General features: G+C 32.2%; 1 protein-coding gene across 3 annotated transcripts in view; it reads left to right on the forward strand.

Annotated features, from left to right (window-relative positions):
- Positions 1-10,471, forward strand: part of LOC123697141 (connectin-like) — an 85,074-nt gene extending 74,603 nt beyond the window's left edge. For all 3 annotated transcript variants that reach the window (XM_045643560.1, XM_045643559.1, XM_045643558.1), the window contains exons 2-3: positions 6,410-7,448; positions 7,726-10,471. In XM_045643560.1, the coding sequence (XP_045499516.1) occupies positions 6,419-7,448; positions 7,726-8,198 (1,503 nt within the window). In that variant the 5' untranslated portion in view covers positions 6,410-6,418 and the 3' untranslated portion in view covers positions 8,199-10,471. The remainder of the gene's footprint in view (positions 1-6,409; positions 7,449-7,725) is intronic.
- Positions 10,472-13,406: the final 2,935 nt, after the last annotated feature.

A 13,406-nucleotide genomic window follows, 5' to 3' on the forward strand; every position in this document is an offset into this window, starting at 1 on the left:
GATATTATTAATTACTACATATTATTTTTATGTGCTATTTATTAAATAGGTTTGAAGTCGGTGCCAAACACTAAGCACTTAGTATTAAGCCCATGCACCGACATCAAACCTTTTTAGTAAATAGCACATAAAAATAATATGTAGTAATTAATAATATCAAATCTTTTTTATTTCTTACTTTTCCGTTTTTGAAGTCGGTTGTTTTTAACGCAGTTATTTTTATTGTGATATCGCATTGCATAAACTTTAAATACATTTAAAATGTTTATGCTGCTCTGGGTTTGAGCGTCGCATCTACTTATACGTAACCTTTGAAACTTCGTCGAACTATGTTAGTCTGTGGCTGTAAATAGTTGTGTAAAACGCGGGGTATTTTGTAAGTGTTTTAGTAGTCTTATAAAATATTTATATGTTCAAGTATAACTTGATATTTTGCAAATTCTAGAGGTATAAACCTCTACATTTATCTGGAGGTAAGTGAAGGCAGTAGGATTCTATTAAAGAGTTTGCTTGTGTTCTTATATAATATGAATGAATATAATTCAAACAACGTTCACATAAAAAGTCGAAATTTTTCTCATTACATTTTAATAGAAAACACAAAATGATAACTACAGTGTAATAACAGAAACCCACACACTATTCATCTTAAAATCAAGAGAGCAGTGACAAACGGGTTACATAAGTCTCGTGACAAAACAGAGTTGCCTTTTGTCACTACAAATTAATTAAACGATGTACAAGTTGTAACAAGTCGTAAACTATTCTAGCATTGTTATAAGTTACGACTTCATTGGACAAAAATATATAATACAAATGGCTTCTCCTGTGGTTTGAGTTTTTGATTAAACTTTTTGTTATTCCACCGACCGACTTTCAGATAAATTGGTGACTTTTCGTGTAGATTTAAGATATTTTTTATGTATTTTAGTATTTATGTAGCGTATATTTTTGTCCTGATATTATCTAAAATTGAGATATTCTGTAATACTACTCAATTTATCAAAAATGCAGGTTAAAATAGTAACGTCCTTAATTTTAAGGTAATTATTCAATTAATATATTCAAATATTCATTTAAATAAGTTTATAGTTGCGTAATAATATTAGACAACTCAATGTATATGTACCTACATAATATTATTTCAAAGTTTCCATCGTTGTAGAAAGGTCGAGTACTTAACAATTTAGCCCTTAATCTCTACGATAACAATCATAATGGTTTGAAGCTTCTAATTTTAGAGACATATTTCATTGAAGATAATCCTGTTATATATAACAAGAATATATGTATAGAAATTTATTGACATTTACAAAATATCTTCAAAGCCAATCATGTCCAATTGTTTGACGAACGAAAAATTTCATCTTTTATTAGGATTTGTCTCAATTATAATTCTATTTTGCTTGTTTCTTCGCCTCAAATTTTCTCTCCAATTTCTTGTTATTAGCTATCAAACTTTATCAGTATTTTTTGATAAAACAGATTGTTTTTATATTTTATACTTTATCGGCCACTTTCACAGCTTGTTAATCTACTATTAGATCACAATTGTTTATTTTATCATACTAAAATTTGTTTAAAATAATACAATATGGAAATAATTTAGGGCAAAATTGTATTTACTAGATAGCAACACCGGATTCTAGATTCCTTTTACTAACTAGACCCGGATCTAAATAAGTCGAATCGCCATTGGTTGTTTAATTTTAAAATTCAATTTCGAACCCGTGTACAGCACAGAGTCAGAACACATTCGTTTCGTTTACAAATGCTAAATTTTTCAAATCTACGTTCTGAAGTCAAGCGCTTGCATCCGGACTTCTGATTAAAAAAAATACTTTGCCGTCGTCTCTTTGTGCAGCTTTCAAGTACAATGTTGCTAGCGTATTTTTCCCTTTTTTGTGGCATATATATTATAGTACGGGAAAATAACTATTTTAGCTTGGAGATGAGCTTCACATATTACTTTGGGTGAGCTTTTACAATGCGATAGTATGCTTTATAAATTAATCGCAACAACGGATTATTTTATTAATACGATATATTGCGTGTTTCCTAAATGTCTAATTTATCTATCGATAATAATAATTAAATCGATCTCTATCGATAGGCATCGATATCTGTCGATAAAAGTATTTTCTGTGTTAAAAATTTTTATCATTAGGTATAACGTTTCTTGCAATGTCCAACACTTTAATTTTATTAAAATTATAATTTCACTTGAGATTATAATTCTGGTATTTACTTCAATACCAAAGAGACTGCACTCTAACGTTAAAATGATATTGTTTAAAATATTCATATTATATCAAAGGATATTAATCACTCCAACTACGTGTAGCTGATACTATAAAGGCTATATTCGCTTAAAGTTTAAAGCCTTCCATTTCTGAAGCATTCTGAGCGCATATGGACATCTTTATTCGCCTGCAATAGGCTTATGGTCATGCGATTTTACGATACGATGCCCCTCTACGAATATCACGCGGGAATTATGTTGAAATATAAAATATTTAGGACAAAATTATCTGTTATTTTATTGACTGTTAGGTGTGAATGTGTATTTTTTATTTTGTTTTGTTTTACAGCGTGTGTTTGATTTATTGGGACACAATAATGAATACGGATGATCGAGCACATAGCTATTTTAAAATATTTTAAATAAAATAAAATGTTCAAATTTCATAAGTTATTTACCTTCACAAACATATCACACAATGAAGAACCACGTCAGTTTTAATTACCTGAGAACTTTAACATTATCATTCTCATTAATGAAGTCCCTGTTACCAAAATAGAATTTAACTAACATATTTCCGCAATTAAAACTTCAACCTGTCCATGTAACGAAGTTAAAAATCAACAGCGACTCAATTTATAATAAAATCCGACCAATTTCCACGTCAGATAACTATACAACTCGAGAACGGGCAGTTAATTAACTCGAACTAGTCTTTAGACAATCGAGCACTAAGAAACTGTCAATCTCCAGTTTCAAAGCCTATAAAATAATATCCTCTAAGATAGCAGTAATAATTAATGACGTCATAAATCAATTTTGTAGCCTATGTCCTTTCTCGGGTATCAAAATATCTCCATACCAAATTTCATGAAAATTGGTTCAGTAGTTTAGGCGGGATTGAGTAACAGACAGACAGAGTTACTTTCGCATTTATAATATTAGTTTGGATTGGAGCATTTCATTCTAAATTAAGTCGAATTTGTTCGAATGTTGTCACGTCTCGAATGGTGAATGGAGATTTGGAAACTAAAGTAATTAACTCAAAGTTTACCTTCGCTCTTATCTGAGAGACTTTTATCTTTAGACTACAAATTGCTCTAGATTGGCATAATGATGTCACATGTTTATGTAATGGCTGGTTTATAAAGTTACCTTTACATGAGTCGGCTGGTTTACGTAAGTTTACGTTAAAAATTATGTTGAATGTAAGTTGATTATAGTAATGGGAATACGCTAGGTGTGCAATAAAATTGATTTATAGTCTACTGGTACTAATTGTTTATATATTAATGCGTCATCATCATCATCATCATCATCAGCCCATATACGTTCCCACTGCTGGGACACGGGCCTCCTATGAGGGTACAGGCCATAATCCACCACGCTGGCCAAGTGCGGGTTGGCGGATGACACATGTCGTCGAACTTTTTTTTTTTTTTTTAATTCTTCGACATGTCGGTTTCCTCACGATGTTTTCCTTCACCGTTCGAGCAGTGGTGATGTTACAACATGCGAAGATAAATTGAAAAATCAATTTATTTCCTGCGCGCTCGCCTGGTCTCGAACCACGGACTTATCGATTCGAAGTCCGAGGTCTCACCACTGAACCACCACTGCTCTTACTGAACCACCACTGCTCTTACTGAACCACCACTGCTCTTATTAATGCGTACCGCTGTAAATTCTTTCATTTGCTTTTAGTAATTATTATTTTAATGATGATGATAGTTATTTTACATAAAAATTTTAGTTGTTCTTGCGTAATATAAGCGTACTTAGCACTCTCTTTTATAGATTTAACATTTCAAATCCCATCAAAGATGTTAAATAAATGACCCATGGATTTACTACTTGAATCAAATTGCAAATACGTATAGCGTGACGAGCAGTGACACAAAATGCTTCAAAATTTACATAGACTATGTCAGCTACAAATAACGTGTATTTTCTACACAACTGTAAATTGTTTCGGGGCAACGAACCGTTATATTTTTATCAAATTGTCAGTTGCTTTTCGCTCTATTGGCCTTTACAAAGTCACTGGGCGTGAGAACATTCAACCGTGACTACGACTGAAGCCTCAGACATCCGCCTGTCTGGATTTAGACCTGTTTATTCGGCCAAGCTTCTTTTGCCTATAAATAACCGTATTTTCTATGGATTAAAGTCAATTTAAAGTGGTTTAAACGTACAATGTGATGTCAAAAGTATGATGCAACTCAATAGCCAATCCAAGATTATGTGATGCTTGGTATGGATGCAATTTTACTTTTAAGCTATTGCATAGCTTCTATCGCGGGCTTTGAACGCGGGGACCGAATCGAGAAATTCCGTAATGAAAAAACCTCACGCTCCCCACTCCGACGGGCGGAGGTGTGGCTTGAAGGCATGCAATAGCTTAACCGCGGCAGTCCCCGAGTGCCACACGTCTTTTTTATTTATATCCTAGACAAAGTGGTATGAACAATGTAATATTAAAAGTATGATGCAACTCAGTAGCCATTTTAAGATGATGTGATGCTTGGGGATGCAATTTTACTTTTTATATCCTAGATTTTCATGATCAAGAGGTGTAAGGAGTTTTATACTTGCCATTATTTTTAAATTACAATAATAGCTTCTTGTAATGATAACCAACATAAACGAATACTAATAATATATTTATATTTCGTGACTTTTAAGTACACAGAATATATCGTTAATATCGAAGTAAGCGACAAATAATGAGTGTCTGTTATTTACCACTATTTTCTTGAAATAATTAATGTTAATTAGAATTGTTTATTTCATACATTTCAAGGAATGTTGTTCATATAGTTCAAGGAATAATTCCTTCATAATAGACACAGGGGCTTGTTTTGAAGAAATCAACGAAAAAAATTATTGCTACATCTTCTTGTTACTCTTTCAGGCAAAATCAACGAACGTGTAATTTAATAATTATTTACACACATAGTGATAATAAATACATTTTAGTAATCATTGTTATTATAGTTAGATAATGACCACATTATATTTAGTTCCTAGTGCAGGTATCACGCCAGTTTCATCGTGTCTTTCATTTAGCAATAAATTTATTTATTCACACCTCAATAACTTCTAAAATGTTTTAACATTTCGCCCATTAAAACCCAGATTTCTGTAATACAGTTCTGTTTAATTATTTAACAAAGCGGCGGTAAATCTCACCAATAACAGTTTGAGATCGCAGTTTCAATTAGAAACCTTAATTAAAGCTATTTATGGATCCCTTGTACCTATTTAATTCCCGTTAAACCTTTTGCCCATTAAAATTCGGCTCAGTTTTCCTGACCTTAGTTGTAAATATTTTTAATCACTCTGATAAAATAATAGTAATTGTTTATCTAAAGAAAATTCAAATTAAACTCGTAAAATGAAACATTTCAACGTTAATAGTCAGCTCTAATCAAGGGGAAATGTTAAACCAAAGTTTATCACAATTAGATACAGGATACTATTTTCATATCATATCCGAATAGAATTACGTAGTATATAATATAATACACCTAATACTTTTATAAATAAAGATACTCAAATATATGATACATTTATAATAAGCTAATTAGAATATCATATTGTAAAATGAATCACATTTGCCTGTGAAAACAATACATATGCAGCGCAAAAAATTCGTTCCAAATGAATAACATATTCGCACATCAAACAAACCAAAGCACTCAAATGAAATTTCACATCTAATTTTGTGTAGCGTTATGTATGAACGAACGTTTAATATTAACCTTTGAATATAAATCATGTGACGACATAAATTTCACGATCGTTGTAGAAACAAGAATAACAGGTGTTCGCAACATTTCCCGTAAACACAACTAAGCGACAGCTAGCCGAGCATTCCCTACCGTTATTAAATACACCGACATCACATTATTAGCATATATTTAAATGTATATATTTAAATTTTCACAAACTGGGCTTGGCTTTCAATGCAAATTGCTATCCAAATACACGCCATAGAAAATGTTATTTCAAAAACCGCACTGCAAATTTTTTGAATACACTTTTGGCGAAATGAAATTAATACGGTAAACGACACTCGAACTATGAAAGGAATTTTGTTGAAACCGACAACTTTAATGAGAAATATTAATTTGTTGTTAATATATTATTCTCTTTTTGTTACAGGTAGAAGGTATGCGGGCTCAAAAGATACCCGCTGCCTTGCTACTGTTGCTCATCGCAATAGATTCCCTGCACGCCAACAGAAGGAAGCAAAAGGAGAAAATAGTTCAAACGGCAATCAATATTTGTGACATAAGCGACAGAGACTCCAAAGTGCACTGCTACTGCGAAAATAGCCAAGATATAAACGAAGCTATTAAAACAGAATGCTGGGTGTTCAATGGAGGCATAGACAGAGCGGACCCTTTGTGGTCAAGCTTCACTTCACAAATGAACATAGAAACGCTCGCATTCAACGTACGTGCCGATGGGGGACTAAGCTTCGTGCCCACGAGAGTGCTAAGATATCTGCGAAAATTGACGCAATTTAGCATAAAGTACAGCTCGATACCTAAGATTGAGTCATACACATTCGTAAACGTAACTTCTGTTCGCGAAATGACATTGACCAAAAATCAAATAGTTGTTTTGAGCAAACATGCGTTTTTCAACCTGCCTAATCTCACAGTACTGACGTTAGACGAGAACAAAATCAAGAAAATCGAAACGGAAACCTTCTATGAGCTCCCAGCGCTACAAAAACTTTTCTTAACTAGTAATAATATAAGCGTCATAGAAGACGGTGCATTCAGGCATCTTGTAAATTTACTAGAGTTAGAAATCGATAAGAATAACATAAGTGAATTAAAAAAAGAATGTTTCGATGGACTTGCTAATTTAAAGAGATTAGACTTAAGGAAAAATAAGATAGCTATTTTAAATTCATTTACATTTATCGAGCTATGGAACCTTCAAGAACTATTATTAGATTATAATGAAATTTATATTTTGGCCCAGAGAACATTCGATGGTCTTTCACAATTAAAGAAATTGAGCTTAAGTCATAATAGATTGATAACTTTAGTTGATGGATTGTTCGAAGGAGTTCGAGGTTTGTCAGCTTTGGATTTAAGACATAATAAATTAAAGAGATTTACATTTGAAAACCTGCGCCCAATTTACGACAACTTAAAACTTCAGAAAAGCTACATCTTTCTAGAAGGTTGGTTGATATTTTATTACGTTATTAATAAGTTCATTAAAGTTAATTTCACATTCACCTCATTCAATATAAATGTTAAAGCTCAATTCACTAAATAATTTAATTTTTCAGTGCTTCCTGACTTGAACGAAGAAAATTATACGATTTAAATTAATTACTTTTCTTTCTTCAGCATTTCGCATTCCAAATAGAATATAACATTAATAACGATAAATTTTGTACTGAAAATATCATGATTCGAGTTTTATTGAATTTAATAAGAAACGGACTGTTGCAGGAAACGACTTCGATTGTGACTGCCATTTGGCTTGGATGCACAAACTACGCCACGAGACGAAGAGTAGCAAAGTTAGAACGTCCTTCGAGAACTTCGTTTGTAAATTTAACTCTGATCTCTCACCAAATTCACACTTTACGTATTACGAGAGGATCGATACTAAAAATAATATAGACAGTGATAAAATAAGAGACGATGTAGACAACACAGATGAATTTCACGACGAAATCGATGAGAGTTATTTGGATGAACCAAAGAGAGTGAGAGGTGATAACGAAAGAACGTTATTACAAATTCCCGTGGAGTTATTGCCTTGTCCCGCCGAGGTTAAGAGCGTCACCGACAGAACCTACACTTACCCATCTCAAAACGAGGCGAAGGATTATAGGAATCTCATAACAACATCGTCTATTTCGCCGGTCGGCATAAATATTTCAGTTTTCCTCTTATCATTACTTTTATTGTTAGGGTAAGGATAAGTAATAATAAATATTTTGCGATATTTGTTACGCTTCACGTCCCGATTGAGTTTTAGGGACGTTTGATTTTATTCGGCCTTATGAGTTTGATCTTTATATTATTTGATCTTATAAAAGTAAATTGGATTCCGCAGTGCATACGGCCGATTTAATTCCTGGATTCAATTACTTTCAACGTCTGAATGCCAAGCTTTGTATAAATAAGCTGTCATTTGCGTTAACCGCATTATTATTGAAGAGATTAAATAAATGAGATATTTGTTCGGCTATTATGCATTTTCTATTCAATTGAAACCACAATGTACATATTCAAAATTACATTCACGGTCTGTTGAATAACCGATATGTATAATATTTACTGTATATATAATTTAAGAGATTTTGTAAAGAAATGTGATATAATTGTAAGAATATTTTTTATTGTTTAAAAAACTTATTATGATTGCGTTGAATATGCTGATTTCCATGGATTTTATCACGATCTCGTTGTAAACGTATTTTAAAAGTCTTGTAAATATTTGTTTTTATTGTAAAAATATTAAATTAACATAATGTAAATAAATAATTGTAAAATTATATTCATAGAGGTCATCTGTATGCCAATGCATTACCTATTTATAATAATCGAACAATTATCGTCTCATACATTAAAAAGCAACACTTCCGTTAATATATATTTTTAGGTAAATTTAGATACAAAAATGTTTAATTTAACAAATTCTATTATTTCAGGACATTTGCTCACATAGAGCTACATTGTGAAACATGCTATCTATAATTACAGTAACCCACCTCATTTCAGTTAATTGAAATATTCGTCACAAAAATATCCCTCGTATTTCAATCCGGTGAAATGTGTTCCCGTGACCCGACCCTCAGGAAAATTAAGGGCCTCAAATTAAAGGGCAAAACTAACGTAGTTAGAGATAATAATGTAGACGTGTGACCTTGTTCAGGGCAAACAATTTTGAACTAAAAGGACTAACATTTAGAGATTTTATCTAAAATAACAAAATATTTGGCAGTGCAAGCGGCCCCGTAACTCCATGATTTTATTTGCTATTTGACCTCGCTGTGAAAAAATAAAACTTTTGCTCTACAGCAGTGGGTAATTCTTGTATGACTATTTTTCGTTTGCTAGTGCAACTAAAGCGTGAGGTTTATAAATTCCTGTATTTTTATTATACATGTATACATTGTTCATATCGTTTAAATTTATATGCTAGTTTTTGGAATTTAAAAGAACATTTAGTTTTGACTGAATCTTGTATTGCTTTTGATCAACTTTTGATAAAAATAACATCCCTTTGTTCAGTGTGTCATTCGGCTATGAATGATTTATTTGAAAAACTTCTAAGAACTGATGAATATCAATGATATTTCAAAATCTTCGAGTAATTCTCAAGCAAAAACCATTTAGTTCATTACCTGTATATTTTAATCTAACCTCTTTTACAATAATATTTCATTGTGTATTCAGCTTTCGCGCCAAAAAAATTGCTACCTACTTTATGTAAAGAATGAAACTTCTAGATGTTGAAATAAAGGGTGAAAATTATCTCTTACACATAATGGAATACTGCTGCATACCTAATGGAATACAACTGGATACAAGGAAAGATAGATATTATTTTTATTTTGATATAGCACGTTCGGCTATGAAATTTTCATATAAGTAAAATGAAATTCAATAATCAAAACACAATCAAAACTGGTTAAATACTAATTAGAATTGAATTTTAATGAATGCTTTTGCGGTTGTGGTGAATTTAGAATACATTTTCCATCATTGGATGCACAATTACTTTTTCATTCGAGCCTCTCTGTCCTTGGTTATTTCAAAATTGTATTTATACTGTTTCCAATTTAAATGTTTGTGATGTTATTGAGTTTAATTGTTACTCGATGAAGCTTTGTAGTGGAACGGATTTTGTTAACTAACTTTTAAGGATTTTGATTGGTTGTTATTTAAGGATTGGATTGTAAAATTTGTTAATTTAATTTGTATAAGATTACTTTTGATTTAGTTATACTATGGTAACGGTTATTGGCAAAGAGAGTAGTTATAATATACTTATTATATTTTCATATGTGTGTCTTTCCTTTGATATAAAGAATGGGTTTAGTGTAATATTATTTTAATTAACTTATATGTCACAACTCACATGAGTAAATGCAGCATGTACTAGACTCTAGAGTGGAGACCGCGGCTCGGCAAACGTAGCGTAGGACGCCCTGCTACAAGGTGGAGTGACGACATCCGCAGGGTTGCTGGCGTGCCATGACTGAGGCCTATGTCCAGCAGTGGACAAACATGGGCTGATAATGATGATGATGATGACATGAGTAAATAAATAGTACAGAGACTAGGTTTCTTAAGAACGTGCTCTTACCTATTCTGGTAGAGCTATTACAAATTAAATAAAAATTATGTCATGTCAACCGATTTGTGCGGTTGTTTGTAGCTTTGTCTTTGTACTATTTAGTGTACATGCGATTTGTTTATATACTTCATTATTGGTTTGAAATATTATTACCAATATGTGTTACGTACTGCTTGAAATAGCAACATTTATAAAATGAATCTTAATTTGTGATGTTTTGAATGTATAATATTTGTGTCTACTAATCCAATGCTATATTATTACCAACTGGTTGACCTGTCTGACCGAAATTATTATGAATAGTTAATCTATCAAAATAGTTATTCAGAGTATTATTATTATTCTATTCATAAATACACGCTTATATTTAGCAAATATAATTTATTTGTGAACGGTTTGCCAATTCGTAGATCATTTAGTTATTTATGGTCTCGGAATCAATGTTATTAGTTCATGGTGTTAACTCCATTTAATGAATTGTTAATAGTGATTAAGTTTATAATAGAGCTAATATAATATATTTGGCAACGCGCCCATACAGATGAAACTCTTTGTAAATTATCTTTAAATTAATTTCAATAAAGGTTGATGTTAAGAGAGATTTGTTTTATTTTCCAACTGAAATAATGTAGGTATTTTATGATTAAATAATGAACATAAAGGATAAAGATATTTTTTTAAAATCTCTATGCGTAAGAAGCAACATTCTTAACTCTAGATCTGATCACTGATTCTATGTAAATAAATTAAGATACCAATTCTTATATTATACAAAAATGCGAAGGTCTGAATTAAATTTGAGATGAAACGATTGAAGACATGGGGCAAAGCTAGTACATAATATATAATACTTACATACATGAAGATAATAGTTGTATCATATGCCAGAGCTTTTTAAATCTAAATATGAATATATAACTAATATATAGGTCGTGGTTGAAAGTGAAGATTTATTTTCCAAGCTGAAAACCCTATACCTATATTATATTATAAATCCTGCAACTTGTAGATGAGACAATATTAAAATTATTATTGCATCAAAATCATCTGAAGAAAAAGTAAAGTAGTTCTTATATTTTAAACATCCTGACAAAGTTAGATATTGTCAAATATTATATTATCATCATCTAACTACCTATATTACAGCCAGAATGACTTTCTCCGTACACTCAACAGTTTAAAACTTCATATAAAATAATAAAGTTTGCCACTCATCAAAGATAAATAGTTTTCACGGAAAACTTAGTAAACCGAGCTCCCAACTCCTTACCGCATACGACACACGGAGCTCCATTTCGAAACTAAATCAAACCCTTCGCCTGCACCCTTGCGAACTTTGAGTATAACCTGCCAGAAGTTTTTACGACCCCCAAGGGCCCAACTTTAACACCATTTTAATTAGTTGGCTTCATTCCTGCCGCGAAATTGTCGTTTCACTCGCACTTTATATCATAATGGATGATACGGTACAGTAGTTAGCAACTTTGGAGGTCCACACAGAGCGAGCATCCTCGCGAAGCATTGCATGCGGGTGTTTATAAATGAACAGTGTACTCGAGCTTTCGATTGGTAATTAGGTGGATCCACATAGAGTGAGAAATTTCGCGAAGCATTTACCACACGAAGCAACACGGTCAGCGTGGCGTAAAAAAATGGCGCAAGCTCTTTATACGTATATACGGGAGCCACGTTCACATCGACCAAGATGCTTCGCGCAGCAAATTCCTCGCGAGGCTGTTCAATGTATGGAATCGCCCAATTACTTAATCTATGTGGATTGTGGATTCACCTAGTTACAGCTTGGTAAGTGTGGACGTGGTCAGTCGAGAAAAATGGCAGCACACGGGCATTATAAGCAATCAAGTTCATATAAACTAGCTAGTTCGCTTAGCTTCGCGAGGATGCTCGCAGTGTGGAGGAACCTAATTACTGAATCTGGAGCTCGAGTACACCTGTTTATTTCTTAACGCCCGCATGTATATTAACTTTCACCATTAGCTTTTACTGCTACTGATTATTGTTGAACTTCTTTGCGTTTTATTTTTAATACGCTGTGTTTATGAGTGTGCTCATGGTAATGCTTATTTTAAATGTTTAATTTTCCGGTTTTTATTTTGATTGTGTTTTCAAAACTGAGGTAGTACATAAATATGTTTAATTGAGTAAGTATTATGTAAGGTACCTATTTAATAATATTTATAGAATAAGGATCGCTTATAATGTTAAAATTTGACAGTAATTTGGAAGGAAACGACTACCGAGTGATGGGGAAATGAGGAAAAAAGTTAAATTAAATGTTTGATATTATAACTTCGGTGGAAAAGCTGGTAAGAAAAGCGAAAGGTATGTATTAATTTTTAGTCCATCTGTCTATTGCAAATTTGTTGGGAATTGTTAACAGTAAAATTAATACATGGTTTTCAGAAATAATAAACGAACGCTACATTTTGATCTGAAGGCATCTACAATGCGAACTACTTTTCGTTCTATTTACTGATAGAATATGCCAAAATAGATAGAGCACTTGGATAGAGCTTACTCCCTTACTATTCGTTAGTAAACTACTAATAATTGCCTCACACTTCTACTACCACTACTTGTTTCTTTTAATAACTTGTACATTCCCTCAAAAGCCGATAAAAACGTTGTCAAGATACATTCGAACAAAATAATGTATGCACACTGTTTTGCATTTAAAATACAGTTTAAATTTAAAACGCAAACCCTGCGCACGTTTCCATCACACGCGGGTAACAAACGACCAACATTTAAAGACCGAAAATCGTATATTTGAGGCATAACGGTTTAATTTAACAGT

Source organism: Colias croceus, chromosome 14 (assembly GCF_905220415.1).
Source record: "Colias croceus chromosome 14, ilColCroc2.1".
Lineage (NCBI taxonomy): Eukaryota > Metazoa > Arthropoda > Insecta > Lepidoptera > Pieridae > Colias > Colias croceus.